Source organism: Sceloporus occidentalis, unplaced genomic scaffold (genome assembly GCF_023333645.1).
Source record: "Sceloporus occidentalis isolate IW3139 unplaced genomic scaffold, rSceOcc1.0.p SCAF_3, whole genome shotgun sequence".
In the NCBI taxonomy this organism is placed as follows: domain Eukaryota; kingdom Metazoa; phylum Chordata; class Lepidosauria; order Squamata; family Phrynosomatidae; genus Sceloporus; species Sceloporus occidentalis.
The window spans coordinates 180,194,687-180,208,892 of record NW_028316983.1 but is presented as its reverse complement, the minus strand read 5'-3'; the positions used below and the strand labels follow the sequence as shown (position 1 = coordinate 180,208,892).

The 14,206-nt window shown below is 38.9% G+C and overlaps 1 protein-coding gene and 1 long non-coding RNA gene across 3 annotated transcripts in view; one reads left to right on the top strand and one right to left on the bottom strand.

Annotated features, from left to right (window-relative positions):
* LOC149317173 (uncharacterized) overlaps positions 1-14,206 on the bottom strand; it is a 139,894-nt gene that overhangs the window by 78,883 nt on the left and 46,805 nt on the right. The window lies entirely within an intron of this gene.
* The window catches only part of CDH7 (cadherin 7), a 177,187-nt gene that overhangs the window by 157,098 nt on the left and 5,883 nt on the right, over positions 1-14,206 (top strand). For both annotated transcript variants that reach the window (XM_089516963.1, XM_089516962.1), the window contains one exon: positions 3,585-3,836. In XM_089516963.1, the coding sequence (XP_089373089.1) occupies positions 3,585-3,836 (252 nt within the window). The remainder of the gene's footprint in view (positions 1-3,584; positions 3,837-14,206) is intronic.

Below are 14,206 nucleotides of genomic sequence, written 5' to 3'. Positions count from 1 at the left end.
ATGAGTTACAGATTAAATTCTAGTGCTGTATTGCTATTATATTTCTGATGTCCTTTTGTAAAAAAAGTAACAGTTTTCATTTAAAGGAGAAATTAATGTGGGAAGCATTTAGAACCTGTTTTTGTCATTCAGTTATACATTTTGAAAGATGGCCTAATGCTAGTGGGCTCATCTATGGTGGTTGCTCTCCTGATTACAGAGATGTATTTTCTAAGTTTCAAGCTGAACTAGCCTTGATTACTATCAGTGTTCTATTTCTGAATGTAGGCGTTCTCTGAATTATTGGATATTTATTATACCTAAGCAACCACATTTTTGTTTTTCTTTTTTAAAAAATCTAATGTTTCAAAAAATAAGCAAATTCCAATTTTCTACTGATGTGATGAGCACCTTTATTAGCATCCATAAATATGAACCTGTAGATCAGGGTTGGACAATGTGTAGCCTGCAGGCTGCATGCAGCCTAGATACCTAAAAGTCCAACTCCCAAGCCTCTTCCTCAATGGACAACTCTCACCTTGCTCTGGCAAACAAATATTCAGATGTTCTCACACCCACTTTCCTTTCCCTTCACTCACTCAAGTTCTGCCTTTAAATCCTGTCCTTAATTATGTATGTATGCAATAGTTGTTTTGTGCTTTTAAGTAAACAATTGTAACCATATTATGGTCAGAAAAAAAAGAGGCAGACGTCTTCTTTGGATTGTCTGTATTCCCACCATACACATCAGACACTTCTGCCATTCTACTGTTTGCACCCAGTACACTGGACTAGCTCTGCCCACTGAGATGATGACTTCTCAGGTGGTTTGTTCTCTGCTTTGGTGAAATTCCAAGCCTGATCACCATATCCCAACAGTAGCTCTGAATATGCTGAGTAATTATTACACTGTCAATTGTGTTCACAGGGACCTGAAAATGTATATGTTCATGTGCTGGGGGTGTTCAGTCAAGTATGTAACTTCACCATCTACAGTAGAGTCTCGATTATCCGACATAAACAGGCGGGCTGATAGTTGGATAGCTGAAAATGTTGGATAATCCGGAGGGTCCAAGAAAAGCCTTGAAATCACTATGAATTGCAAAATTATTGAAGTTTTATTGCAGTAACAGTAGCAGTAACGTTATAGGAATAACATTGTAATATATAAACAGTCCTCTAAAAATGTAAAGAAATCACTGTTCAACATTGTGATGTACAATATGTACTGTATAAACAGTTCAGTCCTCTGAAAATGTAAAGAAATCACTGAGCAGCGACATTGGATAATCCGGAATGTTGGATAATTGAGACTCTACTGTATTGGCTTTATAGATTTTTGTGGGTTTTTCGGGCTATGTGGCCATGTTCTAGAAGAGTTTCTTCCTGACATCAGGAAGAAACTCTTCTAGAAACTGGCCACATAGCCCGAAAAACCCACAAAAAACTATGGATGCCAGCCATGAAAGCCTTCAGCTTTATATTGGCTTTATCCTCCCATCTTCACAATTATATCTGCCAAAGGGAGGGCAAACACACAGGCAAAATGACAAAGGCCACTTTGGGGAATGGTGTCCAGATGATGCATACTCTAAACCTGGCCTAAAGCTGCACCAACACTGTGCCATGGTAGAAGAACCAGGCCAAGAAGGAGTGGATAGAATCTGCTCCTTCTGGCACTCTGGTTCAGGACTATGGCAGCAACCCAGAATGAGACTGGACATGTGTGGTTGCTGTGGTACCAGCGTGAATAGCACTGGAGCAGCACGAGGCTGCTCCATTCGGGCCTTATTCAACTAACCTTAAAGCAGTGCTCTAAGAAAAAAAAAGTGATAATTCTTGGCTACTCCAGATGCTATGAAAAAGCTTGAAAAGGTGGTGCCTCTTGCTTTGCCTGCACCTTACTGTAGATGTGGGACACTGTTGTTATTATTACTACAGGTTGAGCATCCCTTATCCAAAATGCTTGGAACCAGAAGTGTATTAGATTTCTTTTCAGATTTCAGAATATTTGCCTATACATAATGAGATATATTGAATATGGGACCTAAGTCTAAACACAAAATGTATATAGATCTTATACATTTTATAGCTTGAAAGAATGTTATGCAATGTTTTAAACAATTTTGTGCATGAAACAAAGTTTGTGTAACTGAACCTTCAGAAAGCAAAAGTGTCACTATCTCAGCCACCCATGAAACTAGTTTTGGATTTTGGAGTATTTCAGATTTTCAGATAAAGGAAACTCAACCTGTCATGTAATTTGTACTTTTCCATTAATGTAAATTAGACTGCTGTATTAAAATATGATTTGCTAGATCTTTAAGGGAAACATACTGTCCTGCATTCTGATTGTGGTCCTAATTAGAATGAGCCCATCAAATCATAGAATCATAGAATCATAGAATCGTAGAGTTGGAAGAGACCACTAGGGCCATCCAGTCCAACCCCCTGCCATGCAGGAAATCCAAATCAAAGCATCCCTGACAGATGGCCATCCAGCCTCTGTTTAAAGACCTCCAAGGAAGGAGACTCTATCACCTTCCGAGGAAGTGCATTCCACTGTCGAACAGCCCTTACTGTCAGGAAGTTCCTCCTAATGTTCAGGTGGAATCTCTTTTCCTGTAGCTTGCACCCATTTCTCTGGGTCCTAGTCTCTGGAGCAGCAGAAAACAAGCTTGCTCCCTCTGCAATATGACATTCCTTCAAGTAGTTAAACAGGACTATAATATCACCTCTTAACCTTCTCTTCTCCAGGCTAAATATCCCCAGCTCCCTAAGTTGTTCCTCATAGGACATGGTTTCCAGACCCTTCAGCATTTTGGTCACCCTCCTTTGGACACACTCCAGTTTCTCAACATCCTTTTTAAATTGTGGTGCCCAGAACTGGACACAATATTCCAGGTGGAGCCTGACCAGAGCAGAATAGAGTGGGACTGTTACTTCCCTTGATCTAGACTCTATACTTCTATTGATGCAGCCTAAAATCACATTGGCCTTGTTAGCTGCCACATTGCACTGTTGACTCATGTTCAATTTGTGGTTTCCAGCCACATTCAGGGTATAGCATTTAGATGATTCACGCCTTGAACACAGCTGGAAACTGTGCCAACACCGCATCTTCCAAAAAGAACCAGACCAAAAAGGAGCAGGAAAATCTGCTCCTTTTCAGTGGCCTAGTGAAAAGAGCTAAGCATGTGCATGTGCCACAGCACAAACGTTGCCACTGCAGTCCCACCGCAGTCCTTTTGGCCCTTCTGTTTCAGGCCTAAGTCAATGTTTCAGGAATTTTCACTGAATAAATGGTTCTGCTCAATTTGGGAGCTAACAATTAGATTTAGATACTAGTATTTACAAGGCCTGGCACAGGGAAATGTGGAAGCCTTGTCATTGCCTAGCTATGGAAAAGGTTTAAGCAAAGGCAACGTATTTATTAACTTTTATAAAAGACTAGAATAGGTTAAACCAAAACTGCCAGGACTTGTTCTTTACAGTTTCAGGTTCTGAATGTTACACGCTATTACTGTTTCTTTAACTTAAAAAATCTATGCAGTATTGAAGTAAGAAATCCTGTTTATCTCACTCTTGTCTTTTCCTTGATCTAGACAACACAGCATCTATATTAACTAGAAGAAATGGATTTCGAAGACAGGAACAGTCGGTTTACTATTTGCCAGTTTTCATTGTGGACAGCGGCTCTCCTTCACTGAGTAGCACCAATACACTCACTATCCGAGTCTGTGATTGTGATGCAGATGGCATTGCCCAAACATGTAATGCAGAGGCCTACATCTTGCCAGCAGGACTTAGCACTGGAGCACTCATAGCAATCCTGGCTTGCGTTTTAACATTGCTAGGTATGTCTTTGGGGATTGTTAACTTGAGGGAATCATTTTCCCTCAGAGCAAATGCAATTATGATATTTATTTTTATGTGTTTGCCACATTTTTGTCAGATGAATTTAAGGAATTATATAAGAGGTTCCAAAAGAGTTGCACACAGAGGTATTGATCATGTCCAGACTTGCTTAGCTTCTGTAGAGGAAGCTATATCAGACATCTTCAACCATTTATAGTAGTTAATTTTTCTAGATTATGTCAGGTTTATTTGTTTAATAACTTTGAGATCGACGTTGTGATGTGGTGACCCCATGGCCTTCCTTGATTCAATCTATCCTCTTTTCCTATTGCCTTCTACCTAACCAAGCACCATTTTTTTCTAATGAATCATGTCTTATCATCATATGGTCATAGTACAACAATTTAATCATCTTGACTTCTGGGGAGAGTTCAGGCTTGATTTTTCTAGAACCCATTTATTGTTATTTTTAGTAGTCCATGGTATTTGTATACCTCTTCTCCAGCACAACATTTCTAATAAGATGATTTTCCTCCTGTCAGCTTTCTTCAGTGTCCAGCTTTCACACTCCAAAAATACAAAAAGAAAAGATGATGGCATGGAGAATCCTACTTTTTTATTTTATTTTTATCCCACCTTTCTCCCCGAAGGGACCCAAGGCAACTCACAGTAACAATTAAAAAAAATATTGCAATAAAATAAAAATAAAACATCAGCTAAAGACAATATAAAATTACAAATATTAAAAGCACAATAAAACCACAATACCTATCCCATATAAAACCCATCCCATAACTACACATTAAAAGCCTGCCTGAACAGAGCCATTTTTACCTGCCAACAAAAGGCCAGCAAAGAGGGGGGCACCCTTGCTTCTCATTGAAGGGCACTCCAGAGACAGGAGCAGTCACCAAGAAGGCTCTCTTTCATGTCCTCACCAGGCGAGCCTGTGATGGTGGAGGGACCAAGAGAAAGCCTTCCCCATAAGATCTTAGGGCTCTAGCCCTACTACTAGTAGTATTCAATTATATATCTTTAAACTTCAGGACATGTTAATTTACATGTTTAACCCATGTTTACCCCACATTTGTTTGAGCTTTTAAAATACAGTATCAAAGTTACAATTTTTCAAGGAGTAGAGAAAACAATGCTAAGAACAATTAAATGTCTTGAATCACATGCAAATTGCAGATAAAAAGTGCACAAGAAAAATAACTTAACAAATACAGGTGGTAGATGTGAGATTAGATAGTTAAAGCAGAAAAAGACTGCATTGTGCCAATTCTTCCATATTCTATTTTCCCAGTATTATTTGTTAACCAAGAAATGATGAAAAACACAATGAAGTTAATTAATTTCATTAATATATGCATATGTATTTACAGATATCTTTCACACAATATATATTTTCACAGAACAACTGTTCTGACAAGCTAAAAGTAAAATCTGTAACAAAAATCTTTTTGAATCTCAGATATAGATTTGGGCTTCTGTTTATTTCTGATTTTAGAAAAGCAGCTAGCTAGTGACAAAGCTCCATGTGACAAATTTAAAAGGGGTTCAAATATATTCACTGCTAGCTCAGTTCAAAATTCAGATCTAGTTATAACCCTTCCATATGGTTCAGATTGTCAGAATTGACACTTTCATCATTTATGCATTGTAGTTTCCAACCCAGGCCCCCTGTGGTCCAAGTTCTTAGCAAAAATGCAGGCAAAATCTCCAGCAGGAGTACAAGAATCAGAGGCAACAATATTTTACTAAAAGAATGACATTGCTATGATGAGGAATGGTAAATACAAAGACTGAGATCTCTAGGCTGCCTTTTAATTTGCTAAAACTGCAAAAACACCTTTCATAGTTGTCGCATTGCTTTTGTGGAACAGAAAAAACACATTTCTAATCAGATTAAACTTTTCAGAATTAGCTAAGAGTTCCAAATCAAGTCAGAACAAAATGAAAAGAGCCAATCCCATAGTGTTTAGAACATGTTCCATATTAGGAAATTAGGATCTCCAGATGTTCTGGACTAAATTTCTAATTATCTTTGACCATTGATCATGCATGCTAGCCTTATGAAAATTGTAGTCCATAACACCTGGAGCATACCAGGTTTTCTGTCCCTGTCTGTAGAATGCATATTTCCAAATTATTCACACATATTCTAAGCAAATCTTGACTGTGTTGACAGTATTGTTCAGAAAGATATCTTGAAGTTGAGTTTCATACATGTTTACTTAGAAGATTTTGAGCACATGTGTACTCAAAATCCAACAAAGAGTTATGTTTGTTTAAATCAAGGCTGGGAATCATGCAGCTCTAATGTAGCTAGACTGTGACTCCCAGCATCTCTAGACTACCATAGCCAATAGTGAGAATATTGGGAGTTTTTATCCCACAACATTTGGAGGGCTGCATAATAATATATGGCTTAAATTAACTGAAGCGTCTTTAACTTTGTGATAAACTGAAGTTATGAGCTGATAGTTTCTTTTTAAATTAACAAACTAGTTAGCAAATTAGTTTCATAACTGGTGATTGAGAAATACTGTCTTGCCTCATTTCCAGATCATAACAAAGATTGTTATCTTCCTTGATAACATTGTTCTGTAGCGTTGTAACGCATGGGATTTTTCAGTATACATGACATGAATTATGGCCATTTTTATTCATCCAGATCCACATAAGCATAATATTGCAGGATCAAAATTGAATGCTTCATCAAGTTCTTATATTGCCGTTATACCTTTCCAATATGGCAGGTGTCAGAGGTCCCAAGCTAATTAAGCAGTAAAATAATGTCACATGTGAGTTGCTAGATTCTCTCTAGGAGAAATACAGGCACACAAGACCATGTGGGCAATTTTGGTTGCTATGCATTTGCTTCATTTTCATATTGCTTTAAAGTATGGTTTAGATTTTGAAAGAAGAGGTGGATACAAAGAGAGAACTGAGCATACGTCCATCTGTGATCATGTATCTAAGGATACTAAAACACTGCTAAACTTCACCCTAGGCCAAAAAATGTCCACCATACTCATCACCTGCAACTGTGGAAAGGTTTTAGAGATGCAGGAGTAGCGTGTCTCTCCCCTCTCACACACCCAGTGTGAGCTTACCATATAGATAGTAACTGAAATCATGCTGTAGTTGGCTTTAAAAAAAATGAAGAAAAGTGTCCCTACTGCATCAACCATCAAGCAGTGGCAAAGCTGTAATAAGCAGCAGCAGCTGAGACTTCCCTCTGAAAATGGCCCAATGGGAATCACTGCGTGATGGCAGAACATTAGAATATTATCCTACATACACATTTTGTAATAGCTATGCAACAATCTATCACTAGTTCTCAGCTAGAAGGGAGAAAATGATAATGCATTGCTATTACAAGCCAACAGCCTCTATTCAGTCTGATTCAGCATTTGTTAGAAAACCCAGCCTGAACCAGGAAGCTCATGGATTAGTGTTTTCTCCTGTAAACTTTCTAGGACTTGTTTCTACTCAGACCTCAAAGTCCTCTTTAGAAAATACTGTTGTGTAACATCAATTTGAACAGCAGACACTATGGAGCTTCTGGCTGGACAAGGATTACTATAAATAACAGGATCCTGTTTTTCTCTTCTTGTTTGGTTATCATTATGATTTGCATCTTTGATTCAAAAGCCAGTACCAGTGTTACTTCATTAGACTACAACTCCTAGAATCCCTAAGTCTACATGACCATTGTACATACCAGGTGATGCATGCTGGGAACTGTAGTCCAACTGTTATTGGGGAAATATTAGTTACAAACAGGTATTTGCAATTGATTCCTTTAACAAGTAAAATTGTTACTTGTAATTGCTTCCTTTTTCCAGTATCAACAAGATCCGTTATAATTGTAACTTATCAAGGTATAACTTTACTGTTTGTGCAGTGAAACTGTCATTTTAAATTACCTCTACAATGGTGGAACAGGTATGTCACATATTTCAAGTACTGGGTCATGAGGTGGCTTTGTTGTGGACATTGAAGCCATGACAAGATGGTCAGAAAGAGATTACATTTTCTAGTAGAGACCAAGAGTGTATAGCACTTAGATATTTTCATTTACTTGAAAGAAGCAGAATAGGAAAGTATGAATCACAAACGTATAATGATATAATCTTGATGTAGAAGTGTTAGAACCAATCTATATTTGCCAGTATGTTGTGGCAAATTGAAATAGTAAAATTAGTGTATGTACCTTTTTGAATAGAAGATGGTTTTGTCAGATATTGAACCTTTTCCTATGATTAAAAAAGAAGAAGCAAGAAACGCAATACATGTAGTAAACTAGAAAAACAGAGTAACAACAATATATATTCATCTCTCTAATGGGCTTGTTTTTTGGAGAGTTTTTTATAAGGGTAAACTGGACAAACATATGCACACACACATACTGTAGCCTAAAGTCCTACATGTCATAATTCTACATGCTCATTCTATTACTTCATTTCTTGGAATGCGTAGGCAGGCTCTAAATCTTTCACATCGAAACAACACTATTGTTCTTGGGAAGCTGTAGGCATAAGACAAACTATAAATCAAGTGTAAGTTTTATTTTAACACGCTATCAGCTATGGACTGATGGTTGTTTTCAAGAAAAAAAATGAAGACCTAACAAATAGGATTGTAACTTACAAAAGCACATGAAAATCATCATACTGGATGTCATACCTTTCTCATTGCACATAATTCTTTAAAGGAGTAAGTGACAAAAGTCTTTAATGCCTCTGAGAATTGTTTGGCAATTGGAGTGTAATTGATATATTTTTCACTGAATGTAATAGAAACATAATAGTAATTGCTTTTATAAAAACTGTTTAACATAATCTCAGCTATCATTTTCTACACACAGAGAACTCTCTTTTTTTTCAAACGTGACATGCAACTCTGTGTCTAAAACATGCAAGATGTTTCTATTTTATAATTATAAAAAAACTTTTGCATCTGATGCAATCACCACCAAAGTGGAGCCACTGGTATTTAAGCAGTACAGCCAAATATATACAGTATCCTGTACATTTTGGTTGTAGAATAATTTTCATCTTATTTATCTATATACAGATTCTGAGTATCTAATGGCATTTTTGGTAAGATTAAGATGCTCGGCCATGTGCAAATAAATAGTAACCCTCATATATCTGCAAAGGCAACTAACCTTTAAAAGTAAGTAGTGTACTGTGACCTCACTGAGCCAATGATATCCTGTAGATGCCTTCAAAGTACTGCTGGGACTAGACTGCAGAGACTTTAGTTAGTGAGAAGAAGAAGGAATCATTCACCACTGAACAATAGTATTGCAGTATATTGTATACTACTGATGCAGAAATTAAGCCTTTTATTTACAATGCTGCATGCAATTCACTGGCTCAAAACATCTCCAATGCAATGATTTTTTAAAATGTTGGTTTAAAAGTCTAATTACTATCCAAAAGCCTCTGTAAATAGCTGGGTATATCTGATAAAATCTGAATGGTGCAATTAAGCAATGCACCAGTACACCCAAAGCAGTTTGCAACATTAAAATAACATGAAACAGATCAATGTAGTTCAGAATTAAAATATATGCAAAGTATGAAAGAATGAGGAAGACTTAAATAATTGACTAAACATTGGTAGTGAATGCATCCACATAGGGGTTGTGCAGCAGCCCCGAAGGGGTGGCCTCTAGCTGCCCCTTTTACAGCCAGATTGGGGCCATGGCAACTGCACACCATGGCCCCAATCTGGCCTGTTCAGGGTACAAAAAGGAGTCACAAAAAGTAGCTCTTTTTTGCAACCTGCAAAGGGCACGATAGCCACAACACTGCTGCTTTAAAGCACTCCTTCAGCACTGCATCATGCAGACGTAGCACCAAAGGTGTGCTGTGACACAACTTTGCCCCCAAACTGCCAGTCTACGCAGGGTCTTAGACTGTCTTGGAAGGTGTTTTCTAGTTGGCATGCCTTCGTGGTAAAGGTTCTGTCCATGTCCTGTAAAGGTCTTGTCCATGCTCAATAATTCAACTATTATTGCTGTTGGCAGCAGAACCCAGAATACAGCCTTCAAAGATTAACATGATTGTCAAGCATGTTCAGGCAGAAAGGGATGGTCTTTCAAAGTTAACCCTAGTCTGATAGTGAATATAAATAACAGGAATTGAGAAATAGCATTTTTCTGGCAAGTGATACAAAACTAGATTGTGAGAAACATGAGGGCAATACTATTCTGATTTACAATAAGTTTTCCGTACAAATGTTTTTTCCAATATGAATCCTGAAAATAATCAAAAATTCAGAAAAAATCATGTAATCTCACTTGGCGGGGAGAATTTTTTTTACATTATTTATTTTCATGTGAAAATATGAAATAAAGATTACCACCCCTAGTAACCATAGATGAATATTTAGTTCTTGATTGTAACTCTAATACCAAGTGATGACTTGCATATGTGAAAGAACCATGATAGAACAACCACCACAATGGTTTGATTTCACTTCTACCATCCAATGGTAGACACTCATGTATTAGCCATGGAACATGTTAGACAATCACATGTGCATATACTTATGGCAGCATCCTTGGTAACTGCTACATTGTATATTTTTGTACAAACATAAATTGCAGCCATTATGACCAATGGCTCCAATATTAATGTAACAGTGAATAGCAAACACACTCCAGGCCTCAGTATGAACTTTAAAGAAAACTGTGAAAGAAATGAATATACTTTGGGAATGGGTATTTGGATAGTTCCTTTGAAGTTTGGGTTGTACAGTTCAATCCAATATGGATCCACTGCCTCACAGACATTGGAATCATCATGTGCCACAGCCTGGGAGAAATTTCCACTAAATTCAGTGAGGTTTACTGCTATTGGAGGTGGCAGAAACAGTAATGGTGTTGCAGGTGCTATTTAACAGCATTTTTATGCAAACCCTTAACAATGTGTTTTGGGCCGTAGTCAAAAGGGAGTTGAGGAGAATGAGAACCATAAACTGCAAACAAACACCATTGATGTTCTTTAAAGGCCACCCACTTTACTTTGGTGTAGCACCTGAAGAAATGCCACTGAAGGTGATCTGAAGACCTGGGTAGGTTTGTATGAAAGAATCTTCCAGATGGCATGAATTCCATTTACATTGGGATTTTACATGGCACTGTGAATTAGGTCTAAAACAAGACTGGAATCCAGTGCAGATTACAAAAAAGCATATGAACATATGGACCAGAACCTGATAATAAATAATAGCCCAATTTGGGGCCTGTTGAGGTTTCTGGACTATCTTCCAAAGGAAACTACCTGTATAGCATATTGGAATGATTTAAACAAGGGATTAAGGGACATGGATAACTGTAGCCAGGCTTCCAGTTTCTAGATAGGATTATAGCTGCTTTATTAGCCTACATTTTATTGAACATGTTAGGTGCAACTGAGGACCACTGTGCCCCCTGTGACAATGAAGGGTCCCAGAGCAGGTCCCCAGAGCTACTATCTGAACCTTTAAGAGGAGTATACCCTCTTCTGAAACTCCAGTCAGGGGCTCTACAGACCACCTGTATGGAGCAACGGGAGGCCGCCCCTTTCATAGCTGGATTAGGGCTGCAGCAACCTCGCACCACGGCCCTTATCTGGCTTTTGGAGGGCAGAAAATTATTATTAACCTTTATTTATGAAGCGCTGTAAATTTACACAGCTCTGTACATGCAATCTTTTTAGTTAGACGGTTCCCTGCCCTCGGGCTTACAATCTAAAAAGACATGACACAGAAGGAGAAGGAGTAGTGGTGGGAAAGGGTAAGAGGTCCAGCAGTTCCTCTCTACCTCTGAGGCCTGGACCAAGGCAGATGGACTGGAGGGAGGGCTTGGCTTCAAAATGGAAGGTTAATCTTCATCCAGGGAAAATACATACTCTCAAGTAGGATAATACATATACAATACATAGCAATACAGGAAATGGTTTGATAAACAGGCAGCAAAAGAACATCAGATAGTAAGCGACAATTATGCAATGCCTGGGAAGGCTTCTCTGAACAGGATGGTTTTCAACTCCGTTTTGAAGCTAGTTAAAGAAGTGATGGCTCTTGCTTGTGGGGGAAGAAGGTTCCAGGAGTGAGGGGCAGCAAGTGAAAAGGGGCGAATCCGGGATGGGGCAGAGGAAATCCTGGGCTGAGACAGGAACCCTTGACTACCAGAATGGAGGGCCCGAGTGGGAAGGTGAGGAGAAAGAAGGTCAGATAAGTAAGGAGGGGCCAGTCCATGGAGGGCTTTGAATGTCGACAGCAGGAGCTTATACTGAATGCGGAAAGGGAGAGGGAGCTAGTGAAGGGATGCCAACACAGGAGAGATGTGGGTGGGTGGAAGTGATAATGCGTGCAGCTGAATGCTGGACAGAGATTAAAGGACGGAGGTGAGAAAGAGGAAGCCCAGCCAGGAGGACGTTACAGTAATCCAGTTGTGAGATCACTAGGGCATGGACCAGGATCTTGGCAGTAGAGGCGGAGAGATATGGTCGGATTTTGGCAATATTGTACAAAAAGAATCTGCAAGCCTTGGCTGTGGTCTGGATCTTGGTTTTATCTTTGACAGAGAAGAGTCAAAGATAAAACCAAGACTGCGGGCTTGCTGGACTGGTTGAATAGAAATGTTGTCCACAGAGACAGAAAAGGAGTGATGAAGGGTGGGCTTAGGAGGAAAGACAAGAAGCTCCGTCTTGGACATGTTGAGCTTCAAACGCCGATGGCGCATCCACTGCGAGACAGCTGTAAGGCAAGACGAGACTTGCTGTTCAAGCCTTGGGGAAAGGTCAGGGGCAGAAAGATACAGCTGGGTGTCATCGGCATACAGATGGTAGGAAAAACCAAAAGAGCTGATGAGGGAGCCACAAAAAGCGGCTTCTTTTTGCACCCTCCATAGGGTGTCATAGACGTGGCAGCATGGCTGTATGGTGCCCCTTTGGCGCTATGTCAACTAGATGCAGCACTGGAGATGCACCATGATGCCATGCACCGTCTGGAGTGGTGTGTGGCATCATGGCACCATGAGACAGAGTCAGGGCATGCTTCATCAGGACACTGTGCCCTGACTCCATCCACAGGCTGTCCTTTCAGGTCGATCTGTACAGGGTCTCACTGGGCAAACTGACTGAGCAGTTACATTGAACACTGACTGAGCAGTTACATTGTACACTAACAGTACCTAGATCTAGAATCAGTTTAATAGCAAGTCCATTACCCAAGTATGACTTCCTGAAATGAAGAACATACATATAAACATAGATACACAAATGCATTGTTCTAAATTATTATTTTTAAAAATCTATAAAAGTGTAGTAAAAATAAGCTAAAATGTTTAGGAAATGTTAAACCCTTTAAGACTTCATTTATTTCAGTCCAAAACAAAGAGGCTGAAGGTTATAGTTTCCACTGTGAAACCAATGGAATTTAAAAACACACAGCTCTGGCTTTCATTGTTTAGAGTGTTGTGGAATATTGTAAAATAGGTATGCTAGAAAAATTTTCTGGGGACATTTTCAGAAAAAGAAATTTTAGTGGCTGTTAAATCTGCGCCAAGGAAGAATCAAGATTTACCCTGAATTAGTTTCCATCTTGGATGATAATCATTGCTGAACAATAATGACCTACTTCTCCTCTACATGCCATGGCACTGCATTCCATCATTACATTACACAAGGCATGCAGGGGTCCATTTGAAGAGTAGAGAGAAGAGGAATCTTACATGTTGTGGACAACCATGTGTATTCCCAATCCAAGGAGTAGCTATCTTCAGTTTTTCATCAAGCAGCAGGCTTATAGTTAGCACTGAGGACAAGAGCAACACTGCAGGGATCTGGAAGGACAGAGGGTCCTACATCATACTGAGGACCAGTCACCAACAAAAAGCCACAGACAATCTCAGTCAAGCTTTGGGGAGTGTTCCTTCTTTTCGTTGTAAATTTTGCAGTTCATTGAGGATTTAACATTTTGCATGAATTTTTGGTTCGGAAGTAAAAAATGTGTTCGTTACAAGGAAGCCTGATGGACAGTCCTGAATCTTAGCTCTCTTGGTTGTCCATTCAGGCACTAATTATTTTCTCCATTTAAAAAATGATACTAATGAGATACTATTGTTGCCAACATTGTTACCAACATCGTGTATACTTTTAAAAATGAGTTGTTTAAAAATTACTCTAAAATACCTTCCATTCTAACCCATCTATTTGTGCATGGGTGTTCATGAGTGACTGGTTTTGCAGGCAGTGCCATGGCTCTTGCACAGCTGCCAAAATGGCATTTATTCATGTAGAGGTTAAAAATTATTGTTCAGGAGCAGTTGGAGTGATTAGAAATTAATATTCTCTTAAAGCCA